The sequence below is a fragment of the Balearica regulorum genome, chromosome 6, assembly GCF_011004875.1.
Source record: "Balearica regulorum gibbericeps isolate bBalReg1 chromosome 6, bBalReg1.pri, whole genome shotgun sequence".
NCBI classification, from domain to species: domain Eukaryota; kingdom Metazoa; phylum Chordata; class Aves; order Gruiformes; family Gruidae; genus Balearica; species Balearica regulorum.
The window spans coordinates 16,037,257-16,056,599 of NC_046189.1; the positions used below are offsets into that span (position 1 = coordinate 16,037,257).

The 19,343-nt window shown below is 37.2% G+C and overlaps 1 protein-coding gene across 7 annotated transcripts in view; it reads left to right on the forward strand.

Moving 5' to 3' along the window:
- Positions 1-2,126: 2,126 nt before the first annotated feature.
- PDE1A (phosphodiesterase 1A) overlaps positions 2,127-19,343 on the forward strand; it is a 162,805-nt gene continuing 145,588 nt past the window's right edge. For 2 of the 7 annotated variants that reach the window (XM_075756497.1, XM_075756492.1), the window contains exon 1: positions 4,607-4,824. In XM_075756497.1, coding sequence (XP_075612612.1) covers positions 4,721-4,824 — 104 coding nt within the window. In that variant the 5' untranslated portion in view covers positions 4,607-4,720. Of the gene's footprint in view, positions 2,208-4,049; positions 4,470-4,544; positions 4,825-19,343 lie in introns of those variants that run through there. The other 5 variants (XM_075756488.1, XM_075756487.1, XM_075756486.1 and 2 more) reach the window with 5 other exon arrangements.

Below are 19,343 nucleotides of genomic sequence, written 5' to 3' on the forward strand. Positions count from 1 at the left end.
TACTGTAGCATCAATATTTTGCCATTGCCAGATTGCTTGAGACCTATCTATTTAAATAAAGTCCATGAACTTTAATAAGACAAATATTCATTTATCCTCTTCTGTGCTTCTTATTCATTAATAATTCACACATTTGGGCATTGCAAGCAAGCTGGAAACTCTGCTTGTGAAGAAGAGGATTGCACATCGCTTCACAAATGCAAATGTCATAGACAATGGGGAGGGCAGAAGGAGACATGGAGAACACTGTCTAGCAAAACAATCCTTTTCTGCAAGGGCAGAATTTGAGTGATGGGATCTCTATCCTACCTTATCTTCTGTTCACAAAGTACCATGTAACGCTCGAGTCCACTGGCAGGCAGTTCTTTAGTGATTGTCCTGGTTCTGGCGAGGATAGAGTTAATTTCACAAGGAGCCAGGACAGGTGAGCCAGAACCAGGACAGTGATTTAACTCCATTATTTACAATGGTGTTGAACTCTGTCTTACCCAGCAAATAAATGGAATGCTTTACTTGCTTAAAATTAAATGTGTGTTAGTGCTTGCTAGATCAGGGCCAGGACAGTCAGCATACAGATCTAATACCTGCTGTCACTACTTAACGATAAATTTATCTTATCTTTTTGAGGGTTTGCTGATTTGGTTTTGTTTTTTCTTATGTTTTCAAATTTCTTAATTGGTTCATGACTCTCCTGCAGGTCCACCACAGGGAAGTTTGTGTTGTCAGGTTTGGAGGGATAAGTATTAGTCTGATAAGTCACCCTGCAGGCCGCTTGAATCCTTATTCTCCACTTGTCATGACATAGATGTTTTGAAGATAATTTCAAACAAAGCAGTGAATTTAATTTCCCTTCAGGAGCAGAGAATTTATTTAAAATAAGTCTCTAATTCTCCTCATGAAAACCTGCACGATCCCTTTCCTCTTTCTGTAGTTAATCTCTAACTGGTCTAGCTGCAGGATTTTCCCAGTTTTAAGGTAAGTTGTTTTCATTGTAACTGTGTGATTTTGGCATAACTGTAAAGGTCTCTCAGTACTCAATACTGAAAAGCCCACCTGATTTCTTTACTGTTGGGTGTATTTTAAAATTATTTCTTTGCATTAATATTACTATTGAAGTGAAGTATTTTTAGATGAAAGAAAAGGAGCTTAGGATACATTATCATTAAGTGTGGCTTCCTATCTGAGGATTAAGTGGCACTGGGACAGTTTTATGTTGCTATAATTAAGGGTAAAAAACTTAATTTTTCCTATTTTGATATTTCTCCATATTGACTAATAGAGGCTTTCCTTTAATGTTCACTTTAGCATGGAAATTTTAAGCTGAAATTTAGAAAAAAAAGAAAAAGCTGTGGGCAAAGGGCAAAAAAGATTATATTTTTATAGGGGGAAGATGGACTCTGCAAACATCTTGGTGGGACTATAGCACAAACACCAGGTTAGCTAGAGCAAGAACAGAAAACCAGAACAAGAACAGGAAGTGAAAAGAGAAAAACTATTTAAGATAACTTATTTCAGGTGCTATCTCTCTGGTTGATTTGGCTTCCTAAAATAGCTGCTCATTGTTTAGTATTCTGGATCTTCTTTGGACCAGTTTGTACTGCAAGGGCAGAGATGTGTGTTTCTGAGCAAGTCAGGTAGTCCCTAATTCCTTCCCTGATCCCCTCGTTGTTACTTACAGATTATAATTTATGGTTGTCCTGTATTCCAGCCGCAAACCCCTGTCCTTTCTGCCCCATGTCACCTCTTGCAGCCAGAGAGGTGTTGGCACTGCTTTGGCTCTGTCCTTCTCAGCCCCTGTGCCTGCCTTCCTCTGAGCGGGAGGAAGGGCGCAGGCTTGACTGCTTGATTCTCTGACCATTATTCACAGAAGCTAAAGGGAGAAAAGATCCTTCCTGTCCCCATGGCTCCATGAGGATTTCTTTGCTCATATTACCAAGATAACAGCATACCTAAAAGTTGTTTGTTTGCTTGTTTGAAATGGTTTGTTTCTCTCTCCTTGGGGACATAGAGGACACTTGCTCTTGCTGCTTCCTTGACCTTTCTAATGCCTTATCTACCCGTTTTTATGTGTTTACTGCTGTTTCTTTCGTTTTCAGAGACACAATTTCATCCTTCAGTCTCATCTCTGGTGGTTTGCTATATTGATCCTTGGGATGAACCTTTGGGGAAGAAGCTGCTTTGTTTGTCCTTCGCTTAAGCCATGCCAGGTACTTTTGTTGTAGGAATTTCTGTTGTTGTAGTGGTGTGGTCCTGCAGGGAGCAAAGTTTTTTACAATTTTCCTTCGTGGAGTTCTGTTGAAGTTAGCAGGTGTATCTCCATTTGCAGTGGTATTATTTGGACAGTTTGTTTCTTCCTCCCTTTCTGAAGGATATTACCTGCTCATAATGCTTTTCTTCAGTAAATCAAAGAAATATATCTTCAACTACTTATTTCCTTGTGAGGGAGAGAGAACAACCGACAAACACCACTATTTTTTCATTGCAGAATTGGACAACAAGAGCCAGGAATACTTTGTGAGAAAAAATAGGTCCTTAAAATTCCCCTCTGTCCCTGGAGGTTTATGTGGTTTCTATAAATACTTACTTTCTTTGTGTTGCTTCAGATATCTGGCACTTAAAAGGCAGGGAAGAACCCAGATTAGTGTGAGAGGTTCTCATTAGTTATTCAATGGAAGGATATTTATACTCTTTCTTACAAACTTTAGCTGGACTCCATGCATAACAGGAGTGGAAAGTTTGGACATTTTTAGGTGGTTCCTCAGTGAAGTTGCAAAGATATTACTGCTGCCTTTAACCAAGTAAATGCTTTGCAGTTTTTGAGAAAACAGCTGCTTGTATCTCTTCACCGTTGTATGATGCTGTTTGAAAACTGTAAGAGACGTTGCTCACCCAGTGACTGTTTTTTCAGATATTGGTAGTGAATTTTATGGGACTGACTCTTATATGTCTGAGACAGCAATAATTCTGTGAATTAATACCAGTTTAAAATTGTGTATGTGTTAAATCCATAGAAGTAAATGAAATGTACTATTTAATTTTCTACCTGAAATCAGTGTGTAAAAGACTCATCTCAAACTGGTTTATAACTCTCATTGGGTATATTGTACATCTATAATGTACACAAAAGGTATCCTAGAGAAAGAAACTAGGAAGTTCTGAACTGTTAGGATTATTTCAAAGCACTGAACCTCTTTTTTATTTTTCTTTAAGATCCTGAATACTTAACGATATTACCCATTTCTGCCGATTGCATCAGATGGGAACCTCTCATCATCTCACATCTTTGTAAAATTTAACACAGATAAAGATGTCCAGTTAAAGCCATACTAAAATATACATCTCCTACCCTTAGGCTCCTTCCAGTCAGCATCTGAGGTCACTCATCCTCACTGTTCCATTGTGGACCCAAAGCCCCCTTTCCCAGCTGGCAGTGACACCAGTAGCTGGCAAAGCACAGAGATGTTTACTCCTCCTTGTCACACCTCTCTTGCCTGGCTTCTTGCACAGTTGTTACTCTGATTGAAACAAACATGATCACTAAGATTAAGTCTGTGGTATATTTGATTATTTGGCTGCTGCTTCAGAAATGAAGATTGTTACTGACTCACCAAACAAGACAGGTGCTATTTACAGAGTACAGGAGCTGTTCTGCAAACCCAAGTCTGTGGCTGAGCGAGCAGCAAAGAAATCCTCTCCTTTGCCCTCTCCAAACGCCAGCTTTGGCTGTACAGCTAGGTGCTTAGGTTTGCACTTGAAAGGCAGAGCTGGCAATCTGCTGCATGGCTGGCGTACTGCTTAGTCCTCAACCCTTTTGCTGTTTGCATGCACTTAATTGTTTCTTGCTGGCAGATACACACAGTTCAGCACCAGATTTTGACACGCGCGTGCTGCTGTCCCGAAGGATTCACTGAACGGGCTGTCTTGCAGCTGCTGCGTTTTCCACCAGTTAAACTGACAGTTACCTACTGTGTGGAGTTGCTAGGAGAAGGTGAATAGTCATCATTACAGCATATTCCTTCAATAACAACCTGTAGAGCTCTCCGATTTCTCTTCTGCAGGGATTTATACGTCTTCACTACCGACTTAGCATTTGTACAGTCCTATTTTTATTGAGAGGCTGGTAGATATTTATTCACTAGGAATCAATTCAGGATCAACTAAAGAGAGGAAAGCTCTGGCATTTGAACATGCACTCTTTTTGTAGGGTGATGTGGCTGATACTGGCTTCTACCATCTGCTTTCCTATTGCAGCCTGTTTCTCCAACCTGCAGAGCCGAAACCAGCCTTTCTTTCCTTCTGGATTGTTAAAGCCATTCACATTTATCCTGCATTGCAATGAATTATAGTCCATTTTAAGGAATCTTTTGTGCTTCTGTGTGCATTCCTACAGCAGAAAAAGTGCACGAGAAAGGAGCTTGAGCAGTCAGTAGTATAGTAGCTGGCTCACCCGTATGGATTAGACTCGTGAGGTCAGAAGAGCTGTGTGTACTTGCTCTGTGCTTGTGGGGGGTGGGGGGGTGGGGGAAGAGTGGATTTGTCTATCAAAGTGAATAGCGATTCAGGCAGGATCGTCCCTCAGCTGTTGTAATTCTGATGTGTTTTGATATGACAGCAGCTACTGTCTAACATGCCTGGATCTTCTGACTTTTGTAGTGGACTAAAGAATGCTTTTGCTTGCTGCTGAGCCTGACTGTAACTGTATCGCTGTAGGACAATAACGATGGGGGCTCGAGCAACAGAAACAACTCGGGAACTGGAAAGCACCTCTATAAAGTATCAAATAGGAGGACACGCAGAGAAAATGTGGCAACGGCTTAAAGGAATGTGAGTAGCTTCTCTCCTTGGCTTTTGTTCTGTTCCCTGGGAAAGATAATTTTCATCTGTTTGTTAAAATGACTAATTAGCAAATGAGAGAGTTATCTCTAAGCTGTGAATAGTATTTGCTCTCATAATACAGTACATTGCTCTCATATACGATGGTACTTAGATTAATGTCAGACTCTGTATAAGGTTCAATCACCTCATTTAAAAGATATATAACTGGTGAGAGTTATTATCCAAATTGAAATACAGGTAAGTCCTTTCAGGTTAACACTTCCATAGCTCTGATATGATTTTGTAAAGGTTATCTTCAGAATCAGCATCGCTGGAGCTGTTTCATCATTCGTCAGTATATATAGGTAAGTATATTATTGCAGTTCCATAGGAGATATCAATACTTTGCCTTTTGAGAGTACAGGTAAAGAAGTCTATGTTAAAAGGTGCTTAGCTATTAGGAGGATGCTATGTCTCTGGTTTTTTGTCAATTCTTTTGGTGTTCAGTAATGGTAAAAACTGATTGAAGGACTATTTGAAGGGGCCACTATGCACCTGCTGTGTCTAATTCACTCCTCTCAAATGCAATTTTCAGTGTAGACTTGTGGTGCAAATGATCAGTAAATAAACATCTGCAACCTGTCAGAGAGAAACTCCATCAAACTAGTGTGTTCTAAACCCCTTAAACTTCGATGCTTCCTTTTAAGTATTTGTCTGGTTTTTATTCTGAAAGCTGATGTCAGGATGTTACAAATAAATACATTAAAGCAACATTTGTTGCTTTGAAGCAAGGAAATAGCACTATTATTTCTGCTGGAAATATTTGAAATACTAGGTTTCTAAAGGTATTCCATGGATGTTATATAGTGCCTCAGCTGTTGAAGGAAAATGGGTTACTTACAGTGCTAAGAGGATTAGATGCATTGGCTATGGCACTGCCTGTTTGCTCTGTGCATTGGGTAGAGATTCAAGCTGGCTGTGGGAAAGGGAGTTTCCACCATCTGGTTTCTCTGAAGAGAAAGTTGGTTTGCTTCATTGGAAAGTCACTTTTCAGCTGTGGCCAGGGATTTATTAGAACTTGTCTGTGATACGCTTTTGAATATTTGCTCTGAATCCTATCATCACTCTGTTTAAGATTATGCACTTTGGGGACCATTTTGTCCCTAGAAACCCCAAAGTGTATGTAGTGGAGCAAAGATTTTTATAATTTCCTCATGGCACACATCTTGCCTCTGAGTTTCCACTTCTAGAGACATCCATCACTTTGTGCAGACTTCCATTTGTGTAGGGTCTAAGCTGCTGCTTTTGTTCATTCTGTAAGTTCTCTGTTACTGCTAGGCTCTTGGGTTGAAACATTTCCTTTCAGCAGCCTCTGGAATGGTTCCATTAAACAAACTAGTGTAAATAACTAAACATTAGTGATGCTCAGTACAATGGCTCCAGGAAATAGGGTTAATGCTTCTTTAGGAGTAGTTAAAACAATAGTTGGAGTTTGTGGTATATCAAAATCAAATGGAGCTTAAGTGTTTGAAAACCGTGCATCTTTTGCAGGTTGGTGCCAACCTCATGACTGTTGTAACTGCAGGACAAGCTAGTGCTAAAATACTTCTATTTAAAAGAAACAGGTTATATTATTAGATAAGTGCTCAGCTGACTATTTTTCAGACTTCCTGATGATTTAATTTTAATTATTCACTAGTCAATTGGAAATCACTGACTAGTCAATATTCTGAATATTGTATGGGGAAATTTCAGAGTTGAATTTTTCAGATCAGATCCCTGTGTTCAGTTTGTAGTATAAGCATCAGTCATTAAGGAAAAGGATTCATTTTGCTGATACACAGATATCAAAGTAGAAGTATGTTTGTATGTGGTAGGAGGGAGGAACAGATAAATGAGACTGCCACAGATAATCATCTGATTTGGGAAGAATTATTTCATAAATTGTCAGTCAGGAGAATTGTTTCATCTTAGAGAGGGAAACTGTTAATGAAACTAGTATGTGTGAAGCAAGTTATTGAATTTTTAAAGGAGCGTGCAGTAGTATATCTATGTTGAAGTCAAGTCATGATATGAGTTATGAAGCTGAACCTATTCTTGCTGATAGAGTCCACAGACCTACAGAGTTCTCACCAATGTATACATGTGATTTTGATACAGTTTTACTGTATTTTGCCAGTTGAAAGTACTGATTATCCTCTTGCAAGCAGGTCATTATTTCTTGAAAGAACATTGAATTTCATTTAGGTAACTATCTGAATAGTGCTTAAAAGCTACACAATAGGTCCTTACTTAAAATAAGCTTTTATTTTCTTTTAGCATTTCAGTTTTTCACATAATAGGCATTTAATTATGCATTTGGCTGCAGAATTCCATATACAATTAACTTCGTATGTCTTGGGGTGTTTTTGCTGTTGGTTTGTTGGTTAGAGGTTTTTTATTTTTGTAAAAGCAGGCTGTTCTAGAAGATAGTTGAGTTGAATACACTTAAGGATAAATGAAAATCCTTATTTGAATGCCCAATGAGAAAAGCTGGGTATTGTGGAAGCTTGAATGAAAGGGCATTTCTATGGGTTTTCTACTCTATAGGCTTGCACAGACCTTTTCCTTAAGTGCTGCGATAAAAGCTTGGATGTTTTGAACAAAACAAAAACCATACCTAACTTTCCCGTGGCCCTACAGCTAAGCTCTGCCTTCTGCATGGCAAGTCTAAATCCAACTCTATTTTCTTTACATTGCAATTGCAGCAATTCTGCAAAAAAGGAGATTCTCTGGCAGAGAAGAGATTAATTTGAAATTAATAACTTCATCAGCATTGGTGCTGAGTTTATTGATGCCTGAGTGTATAAAACACAAGCTCACTGAAACAGGACTTACTTGTGAAAGTGACTCATGTACATTTCTGTCTTGACTTGAGCTTCAGGTCTTTGAAGTAAGACATTTTCAGTACGCAGACCGTGAGCTTCTAATGTTTTGTACTTCAGGGAGAAAGCAAAAACAAATAACAAGTGACAGCTAAATAACTCATATAATCGTGGGGCTTTTATAACTCTTTGTTATGCAGAAGAATAATAATAAAAGCAAAAGCCATTCAAGCCACTGCTGGAATTACTGCAGCCCGACTGAAGGGGAGTGTTGTACACCACCTGCTTCAGAAGGCATCTCGTCACAGCCTGGCCAGGGGACTCCTTCTCAGACCCTTCGATGCCACTGATTACACTTTTACTCCCTTAGCCTTTCATGCTCTATCAGATGAAATCTTACTTTAGACAGTAACTAAATCTCCAGCTTAAGTGTATTCTGGCGTCAATAGGACCATGAGATTTGCTGCCTAGGAGAGTTTATCCAGATGCTGGTAGAGCATGACAGTGAGCTCTGAAAGAGAAGCAGCTTCTTTAAAGCATTTTGATTAGAACCCAGAACCAGATTTAAAGCAAAGCTCTCTATGCTTACTGGCCGTACAGTGTTTGGTAGTCTCCTTAATCTGCAGATAGACTTGACTTTGTGTTCTTCATTATTCTGTGAAATGGTGTGCTGTCTGTTTACGGTGTACATTGGCCATCTGCCACTTCACTCATTGTAACCCACAGATCAGTCAGACCCCCTCTAACCTTGTCTTATGTTGCAAGTAGGCATCCTCTTTGCAAGTAGCTTCTTGTAACTCCACCACTGCTGAACCTAGTATTAGAAGCGAGTTCCATTTCTGAACTTTTAAATAATTAGTGATACAATAATTCTTTCCTTACCTTCTTCCCTTTCTTTTCCTCCACATCCAACATAATAGACCCCAATTTCTGCAGCATTTCTGCAGAAAGGAGAGTCCAAACTGTTGTATACACTAAAAGGGACTGACTCGTAGAGTCAGTTTGTTGATCCTGCAGTGCTGCAGTGACAAATGCCTATCATTGCATGCATACACATTTTGTAAAGGCAAAAAGGGGCCCTAGTCACTGATTTGAGGAAACTTGGCTTGATGTCAAGGAAAGTAGAGAAATGGCTTCTTCCACACCTGCTGAATTATCAGAAGAGAGAATGCTTTAAAAGGCATCAAATAGAATCCAGATTAGCAGCCTGTTAGGTCTAAAAAGGACCAGAATGGGTAACTTTAGTTAGGGAACCTCACCCAGTCATTTCTTCACCAGATCCATGGATACTGGTGGAAGAGCTATAGAATAGTTTCCAGAACTGTATATGACAAAGAGGTCTTCCCTTTTTTTTTTCTAAAAGTTCCTTGTTCACATTTTATTTTATACTGTATTTGGTGTTTGTTTGCTTATTGTCCTTTTTTGTATGCTCAATTTGCTTAAACTATGAAAGTTTAGTGAAGATTAACTGAAGAGATTATCAGTATCAAACCAACATTTTGTGATATAAAGGTTTATGAATTTGGGAGTACTGAACAATCAAAGAGAGGAGAAGAGCTAGAATCACAGGTGGATAAGAGACAAAAATTGTCACTTTCTGCTAACTACATTAGGAACAAATGGATATACAGTTCAAGTAGTTTTTACTTGTAATGTTGCCTATTTTTACTTTTTCCTAAATGTTAAAATTTTTCTTTAAAGGAAAATCTTAAGATCTTGAAAAATTCAAATGACAGCTATTTCTAAAGGGAATTAAAGTAAAATTAAAGCTGTTATTTGTCAAATATGATTTCAGAAATACTCTGAACAGAAAATTGAAGAAATTATATAATGATTTACCTGTTGATTGATATGTATCCCATTAGTGCTATAGTTACAGTAAGAATTATTCCATTATAAATTGTGAACAGCTTATTTTGATTTTGAAACCAGTCTGTTTCTGTGCCTGAGTAGTCAAGGTAAACCATTTATAATAATAACTTTGTAACCTAAAAATATGTATCTAATTAAATTTATGATATGATAAATGTTAGAATTTTCAATAACTATAGATATTTTAGCCATACTCAGCTACTTAGCATTTGCAATTTAGAGAACACTTTTCTCCAGTCCTATTAGAATAATGATATTATTTTGCTCTTATAAAGGCATTTCCATTATTATCGTGTACAGGAGGCATAGAATTAATTTTCTGGTTCATACTAATTTTTTGCTACAATTTCTGGCACATATCAGTGCTCTTGATTGATTAGAGTAAATGGAAATACTACAATTTACTGTGGGTAGGTGAATCGCTGTGCTTATAGAAAGATCTACTAGATTGCAAGTTGAAGGAGTGGTGCACAAGCCATAATTTGCCTATGATATCACTAAGAACAGCAGCAGTGTGTCTTTACAGGTATCACAGTCCCTAAATAACATAACAACATACTATTAACATTAGCATTAGCATTAACGTAACTTAACATACATCTAAATCGCCCATTTCTAGACCGTTAAATGTACATGTGCGTACACTCCTCACATATGCTTGCAATTAAAATTAAGTATTTTATCTAAGAACACTGCAAAGGAAATTAAAGATAAGATTTCATGAAGCTGACTGCTAAACTGCAATTAAATGAAGTCTCAAATTTCTATACTCTATTTTTGTTTAGCTTAGTCTTCTGACTCTACTTATGCTACATCAAACACTTCTAAGATTTCCTAAAAGATGCTTTCTGTGACAATTGAACTTATAAATGTTCAATTGAGATCTCTGCCTAGAAAGAGAATTCATATAACCCACTACACAAATAATTACTTTCTTCCTATTTTGAACTCTTGCCAGCTACTTGTGCAGGGGCCCTTGTTTGCCCTGCAGACCGACCAATTATTATAAACGTTTCTTTCAAAAACCTCATTCTCCAATTTAGCTGGTACACATTGAAGCCTGCCACAAAATGGTTAGCAGTTTCTCAGAGCTATTGGTCAAAAACTCACAGTTCATACTGCCCTCCCACATGTAACTCCTAGTTTCTGCTCCACCTCCACAACAGAATGAAGTCAAAATATCTGGATAGGCAAAAAAGCGCCTTTTGTCTTGCTAATTATATAGAGTAGGAAAAATGTAAATGCCTAAATACTGAAATTACATAGTTACCAGTGGAAGTTATAATAAAAATAGGCATTGACTTCATACATCCGGAAGAGGAACATAACCTCAGGTTTATCAAAATTGTGTCTGACAGAAGTTTTCCTGTAAGATGTCAAAATAATCATTTAGGAGTGAGCTAAGCATTTAGCACTGTTCCATTTTGTTTGTGTTTGCCATCTGATCTGGTTTACTCTTGATACCATGTCTGGAGGAGGGCTAGAGCAAAATAGTTGCAATTATTTCTGCTGCCATTTACTGGAGTCTTAGGAAACTAAGACTGCAAAAGGAGGTTTAAGATCTACTGTACAGTAGCAAGTCATCCTGCACTACTGTATTGTCATATCTAACATGGGGTTTTTTTTTGTCAAACAAACAAACAAACAAACAAATAAAACATCCAAAGCCCCCCAAAAGAAGCAAAATCAACCAACCAACCAAGGACCAAATGGGCTAAGCTTGACCCACAAACTGCAGAGTGATGAAGTACTTGTTTGCTGGTGCCAGTAGGTTTTTGGGAAGTTTTCTGTTTTCCTTTACTGCCAGTAGGTTTTTGGGAAGTTTTCTGTTTTCCTTTACTGCCTTGCCATACAATTTCTTGAAGTACTTGAGGTCACCAAAGCGATTTATGGAACTTTTAAAATAAGGCCTTGTAGAGAGGAGCTATAGTGGCAGTCAGAACGTTATATAAAGTCAATCCTTTAATTTTACTAAGGAGGTAGGGAAAACTGAGCAGTTGTGACTAAAATTACAGAGAAAATTGCACTCTGCTGTGGATAAGGGAAGCTGAACAAAAATTGAGTACATCAGTTATAAAGTTACAGCTGACAATGAAGTGACTCAGTTTTCACGGTCCATAAAGCTTTACAATTAGTCAGGCAGTGTTGCAGACTGAGCAAGCCTTCTCCCCAGCCTCTCTTTTCTGTTAGAAAACTGCTTAGACTTGTAAAGAACTACTGTTAAAAGCTGCAGCTGGCTGTAGAGTAGTCTGTGGCTCAGACAATAGCTGCTCATTCTCTGAATACATACATGCAAGGAATAGTAATCTTAAAGGAGTATGAGACTTATTCGTGAAAGTTTGGGTGATTCTGACTGCTTGCCAGCATATGTAGTTTCGTAAGTGTAAGTCAAATACTGTTAACATGACTTGTTGCATTTATTCCTGTGGATTCTGCTAGAAAAGTGACTTCCAAATTTGTCTGCTGTGAGCTGAGGGAGTTTGTCAGCTACACAGTCCCTAAAAGATGACTTCTTTCAGCGGCTGTCATGGATTAAGTTGTCTCCCATGACTGATTCTTGCCTCCCAACTCTCATTGCTGCCTCCATGCTATCTTTCTTAGCTGTTCTAGTATGACTGGTTTTGATGCCATGCAGGGAATTCTTCTCTGTTAAAAATAACCCATAATAACTCTTTTTTACCCCTACTATAAATTTAAACTTGAACCAGCTCCTAGGTTGGATTCCTTCTGTGTTTCCATACCTACTTGAATCCTTACTCTAGAGTACCTAGTATTAGATCAAAACGTGACAGAAAGTGTTGATCCAGTATGAACTTGTCCTGAGGGTTCAATTTTGTTCCAGTATTTTTGAAAGGGTAACTTTGAACAAGCAGATTTTATGAAGATCAAGTACTGCCCACGTCACTCCAGTTTTATGATGCATCAGATAACATCTGTGCTCCTGTAGTCAACAGAAAGCTGGTCTGAAAGAAGGCCAGTACAAACATCTGCACGGTGTACTTTGGCTAATTCAAGACAATTGTAATCACATATTAGCATCTCAACTGAATCAGTTAAGTACTGCTAGGTAATCTATAACTAGCTGTTACAGAACTGTAATCTAACCCCTCTAAGCCTATTGTTTGTCTTTGCTGTATAAAGCCCTTTGCCACCACTGGCAATATTTCAGGTGTCTGCAAATCAAAAAAAGAGTGAAAACTGCTATGTTAAAATTTTGATTCTTCTTGATCTGAATGCCCTAAGAATGAGTACTCATTAGCTGCCATTGTGCTTTTTATGCTCTGTACAATGAAGCTGGACAGTCATGAAGTTCAAAATGGGTTCTTTACAATGAGTAAGAGAAGTAATGCTCATCTGAGTCAGTGTCATAGAATGATGAAAAAAAAGTATTCCTAAGTTGCTTCTCTGTTTAGCAATTTAGGCAAATACATCTGATTCTAGACCTTCCAGAGAAGCCAGGATACCTTGAAGTATCATCTGCTGGAGAAAAGAAAAATGTGAGACATCATAGATTAAATTTACATTTTCCTGAACTAGTAGTTCTACAAATATCTCTCCAAGGTTTTATAAAAAAAAAAAAAAGAAAAAAAAGAATGTGCTTTTTCTCAAGTTTTCCTCACTGATCTCATGGCTGCTGCATGATGGCATAGCTGAATGTTTGAATGTTTGTAATCATAGTCATTCAGCATTTTTGCCTGGTTTTGTTGCTATTTATTTAATGACTTTTTCAGCTTTAGAGACTGTTGAATTACAGCAGTGCAACCTTCCAAGCATAATGCAGATATTATTCGATGCAGTGTTATTTAACAGGGAGAGATCTAAAGGAAGATGTTTGTCTATGCAAGTGCTTGTGCTCCATTATCTATTGTTTGACACTGGCTGCAGTTTGTTTGACCCAACCCTTCTCCAGACTTTTGGCGCCCCCGGGAAAACAAGTAGCCTCCATAAATATTGTGCAGACATTTAATTGTTGTGAATTTCTCTGATAAATAGTGTTTGGAGGCAGTTACATTTGAATGGTTCACTGTTAGTGTAATTTATGCCAGAAAGACACTAAGGAACAGACTACTGGGTAGTTTTTACTTCTTTCTTTTGTTTAGCTACATTACAGAACTGTTTTTCTGCCTGGGAAAACCGAAATAAGATACTGTTGTTGGGTTTTTTCCTGCTGTGTTGTCTGCAGAATTTATTGAAGAATCAATATCTAGCATCATACTTACTTGCAGCTATGTTTTGTATTTTTATTCACTGTTTGGTTTGCATAGTTTCTTTTCTTTTTTGTCTTTTTGGGTTTTTTTGAGGGTTTTTTTTTTTTTTTTTGTAATACCTCTGAAACCACTTAGTCATATTCAGTAGTTTTCCCTTTTTATTAAAAGCTTGATGAAGTTTTGATTTTTTTTCCTCTAAACTGAAGATTTTTATTAATATCACTGTATTTCCTAACCCCAAATACTTTCAGTTACGATAACTGAAACACCTGTTTGGCACAGATGCCAAACATGCCAGGCTCAGCTGGAGCTGCAAATGGCTGTCCCTTTTGATAGTCTCTTTTTATCATCAGTATGTTATTTTCTGATGCACAGGCAACTGCACTGCAAAAAGCATTACATCATTGGCATTGATTTCCATTAGGGTGGGCTGGAATGCAGAATTCCTGCACTGAAGAAAATCAAATACATAAAAAACCTTGAAAGGGCCACCAAAATTAAATCCTCAGAAGAATGAGTATTCTGAAATGTCTTTTAAAAAATTTGAATCAACATATATTTCTGACTTTTCCTACCTCCAAGACCATAAACTGAGGTGGCAGTAAACTGGTTTTTTGAAGAACAGTGGTTCTAGTCCCTGTGCTGCCAAAGATGACCCAGGAGCACAGCTCTGAGCAGCACAGTAGAAGGGTTACCTATAGTCAGGAAATCTCCAAGATATAATTTTATGAGGAAAGTGAGCTGTACATAAAATCTGAAGTTTTCCATCAGAGAAGAAGTTCAATTAGAAAATTACTGACCAATGGTGATTTAATTCATTTCAACTTACCTAGAAAGACCTTGGATTTTATGGGTAATTGGAAATTAGATGTTTCTCTTTCACAGAAAACTGCTAAAGTATCTCAGAATTTTTTCTCTGATCATATATTCATTCTTTGGTAATTTGTATGGTTTCAATGGCTACTACGATACCTTTACCGCGTGTAACGTCAATTAAAGTTTACAACCCAGGTTTATGGGATAATCCTATAACAGTCAAGCAGATTGATTTAATATGGCTTGTTTCTCTAGAAAAATTAAAAAATATTTGTCAAAGACATGTCAAAATGAAGAACATTAATAACATACACATGTAAATAGTTTAGGATAACTGTGAGGAAGCTTTGCCTCCAAGAGAAAAATATTTAATTCTATTTTTAGTTGTTCTCGAGTAGTTTGGTTAGCCATTGTCTGCCTTGTGTGAGCTTCACATCAAAAAGGGATTCCCTCTACACTTGATTGCTCAACAACCCTACTGTTCCAGAAATGTTTAAATATACAATGTATAGAAGTAACTAGGCATGAAAGTGTTAAAACATTTTGATTCAACACACTTCTGAACCTATATCCAATTAATCATTTTCCTGGCTTTGTAATTAAAAAAAGTATGATGCATGCTTAGTAGCTTTCTGCTGTTAAGTGGGTTATGTCAGATGATCTTTTGGGTAAGAAATGAAAGATTGGTAATATATTTCTGTCCTGTGAAACAGAAATTGAATTTCCAGGAGTGCCAAAGAGACAGCTCATGAACACTTATGGCCTTGGCCTTATGATTCCTAATTCTAGTTTAATATATGAAAACTTTCCCCTTTCCTTCACCAGTAATGTAATGTTTTATTCCTCAGTATTCCAAGATCACACACGTATACTCCTGTTGTAGATCAAACGTGGTTCATATGCTGTGTGAAACTGAACATTAACTATGAGAAAAATGATTTGCCAAATAGCAGATAGGGACAAAAAGGTTTAAAAGTGAACGTACAACAGCTGCAAGTCTGTTTTAGAGCTGGGTACAAGGTAAACACAGGATATGAGCATCCTGAAGATTATGACAGTTTATAGCTCGATCCAAACTTTCTGAGTTACTCCTATCACTGCTACAGCCTAAACCAAAGTTTGTGTTTAAACACTTGAAGCCTTTTAGAAGACTAAATTGTGATAGATTTAATGCAACTCTGACAATGCCTGTCCTGATGTTTAAAATAAACATGGTATTAGAATTCTTACGGAAAATACTATCTTTGATTTGGTTTTCCAATTGTAATTCTGCTTTTCAATTAGAATCTTGCATATCCATTAACATCACATGCCAGGTTTGCTACAGTCCAATTAAATTCAACGCTAACAAACATGTCATAATATGTTAATATTATAACTTCCTGGAAAAATTAGGTGGCTTAGGTGGGCATAAGCCCTATGGAGCCATCTATGTCACCTATTTCTCCCTTGACATAAACTCAGCGTTGGCCAGATTCATTCTGGATGCACAAGAGAGTCAATCTTGTCTTAGCATGAGGTCATATTTAGCCTTCTAGCACTGTGCTGATCTTTTCTTTATGACAAAGGGCTGTGTCCAGAATGCCATTATACGTAGTTTTAAAATACCCTTGTGTTCACATACAAGATGAAAGCAAAATGTAGAGTGTGGATAATGAGTTAATGAAAGTATATGATTTCCTATGAGTTTTTCTTAAGACCTTTTAGTTTGAAAGTTCAGAACATTTTCATCGTCAGTTCAATGCTAAAATCATCTCTTTGGTTTGGGAGAGGAGGACTCAGAGTCCTTGAATCATGTTACTGTTTAGGAAAACATGGTTATTAATAGAACTTGATTTTTAAATACTTTTCAACCTTTATATGTTAAATGTGTTGTTCTTTAATCTGGCAGGCATTAACCCGGTGGTTTAGCCCACCACAATGTAATCTCAAATACATGCTTAGTTTGAATGAGCAAGGGAATAGAATGAAACTTTATACTTTAAGGCATCAGCTTCAATAGAGGAAGATTTCAAGGGGAAGTATTCGAGGAAAAGGTAGAATTCGTAGAAGTTTTAGAGATTAACTGTACTCTTTTCATTCCTAGTAATGAAAAATGGTATTGGAGCTTTACGTACAGTGGCTCTGCATTGAAATAGACTCAGAAAGATACTGTGTAAAGCTCTATAACAGCAATGTAAAGTGACAACAGATGTGATTTCTCGCACTAAAATGCATTCTTATCATTTGACAATGATTAACATTATGATTATCCTCTTGGCATGGAACTAAAATTTTTCTACATTGTACAAGCTATATTAAATCCGTCTTTAGTTGGCACCCATGCCTTACTGAAGTTGGCAGACTACCACATGCATGGGACCGGTTCCAGCTTTATACATGGGCATGAGTGCAAAAATCTCCATATGATGCTTCACTTCGGAAAATTAGTTGATGATTTTCGCAAAAGGGCTGCTGCATAATGCAATTCTGTATCTCAGCAAAAAGTACTTCATGGCTCAGCTATGGATCCTAATTTCTCAGTCATCTGCTTTTATCCAGTCCACTAGGACATGATAATATTTAAAGGCACTCCAATTCCTGGCTGTACTGGGACTTTGTGCTTCAATCTGATCTGAAAATCTTGTAGCTTTGGGAGACTGCAGCTCAGAGATGTAAGAAAATGTCAAGATCCAACATTCAGTTAATTCTTTCAGGCAAAATGTGGTGTTTGACTACAGATTTTTCTGAAATGGACAGTGTGAAAGAGGTTTTGGGTTTGAGAATGAGGAAAAAAAGGTATGTAATAGTTTTTGTGGCATAATTAACATAATACAGTTGATGTCATGCCCATAGAGCATAGACCATAGAACTTCAGCCTGTGATTTCTCCATGAGTCCATAATTTAATAAATTTAATAAAATTAGCCTGGTACTGATATAATTGGAGGCTATTGAATTACAACACAATAAATGAGACCTCAAAACAGATTTACTTTATTGTGACCAAAGAGCACAACATTTCAAGGATGCAGTGGAATTTGGCTAAGGTTTATTGGTCACTCCTTTTTATGAACACTGGATTATGTCAAGTAGGTTATAATTTTTCAAAGTTAGTTGTCACTGAATGTGATTCTTCTTTTCTCAATTGCTAAGTGAGCAAATCACCTGATAGGATAAGAATGGTTCCCTGAAACTTCTCTTTTTTTTTTTTTTTAAATTTTTTTTTTCCCCTTTCTCCCAAAGGAAAGAAACATGTTTATCTCCCTTTGTCTATCACTTGGCTGCAGCTATAGTAGTAACACAGAAACAGATTGCAACAAATTTGCTATTTATTGCTATGATTTTGGATTTTTGCCACTCTCACTAATGAGCTATGATTTTGCAGATAGACAAACTAAGGATGGGTAACTTAGCTCACATGCACTCGATTGTATCCCAGTTTGTCATTAAATTTATTTTTAACAATAAAATCAGCAGATTGTAATTTGTGTTATGATCGTCACAAATAGATCTCACCATGTTTAATGCAACTGGAAAGCTTTGACTGTGCAGATGAAGGGAGTTAGACATTGAAAGAAAAAAGAGTTGCACAACATAATCTAAAACGTTATTTTAGCAGTTTTTGTGGAGTAATTTGGGGAACAGGAACAGCAAGGAAAGGAAAGATAGATGGGAAGGGACAGTTTTATCTAGTGCCACCCCCACTTTAACCAAATAATTAAATTGCATTCCTTTCTAGTGCAGCATGCAGCTTGCATGATACGCACAATATTATACAGTTTTTGGTATAATACTAGAAGTATATACCACATTAAGTGATGAAGTCTTAAATGTTGTACTCACATTTTTATAGGTAGCTGAAGTCTTCTCACTATACACTCAGCACTGCTAAAAGTGTATAACAAATTAAAGTTAGAAGTTTTGTTTTTTCCCTGCTGAGTTGCCTCAGAGGAAAGTGTCAGAAGCACAAAAGCCTTTGTTGCTTCACTTCATGATTAAATCCAGCCTTCCCCGTTGAAAGAACTCTTTTCTTTTGTATTATTACCCTGTTACAAAATGTCTTTTCCCATCACAAATATTTCAGTTTCCCTATGCTTCTCTTCCTAATTAACACTGAAAGCCATTCCTAACATTGTGAGTCTAGAAGCTGCCATTTCTTCACGTGTAAAGAATTAAGCTCAGCAGTTACTCACGTAAAAGAGATGTTTTACTCAGTAAACTCTCTCTGTACCAAAAGTAGACTGCTAATGAGCAAACGTAGGCTACCATTTTTAATTTTTAATTTCATTATCCACAAAGCACCAATGCCTACATATGTGATTGCAGCTACCCAGAGTGCCTTATGTGTGTAAATGAATTATGAAAGTGAAAATGAACAAAGGCGTTATCTGAGCAGCAATATATTACCAATGGTAGTGATGTGATTATACAATTATAACACTTCTATTCAGGCACCTGTACTTCAATCGAAGGTAGCTTTTTTCTCTTCACATTATAACTTTCCTAACAAATTTAGTAAGCATAAAAAGGTTGTATTTATACTGTGGGAAAAATTATTAACACTAGAAGTTATCCCTGTGTCAGCTTCAATTCACAGCTTTGAATACAATGACACATGCTTGCTTCAGTAGCGAAGCTAATTTCTTCTGTCTTACTTCCCAACCCTGTCTCGGAAAGGAGGGTTACCTTTAATCCAGATTGTTTGTAGGAATCCAGATAATTTCAAGGATCTAGTTTATTGGCATCATTAAAGGGATAATGGATGTGGCATGGAGCGGGAATGACCT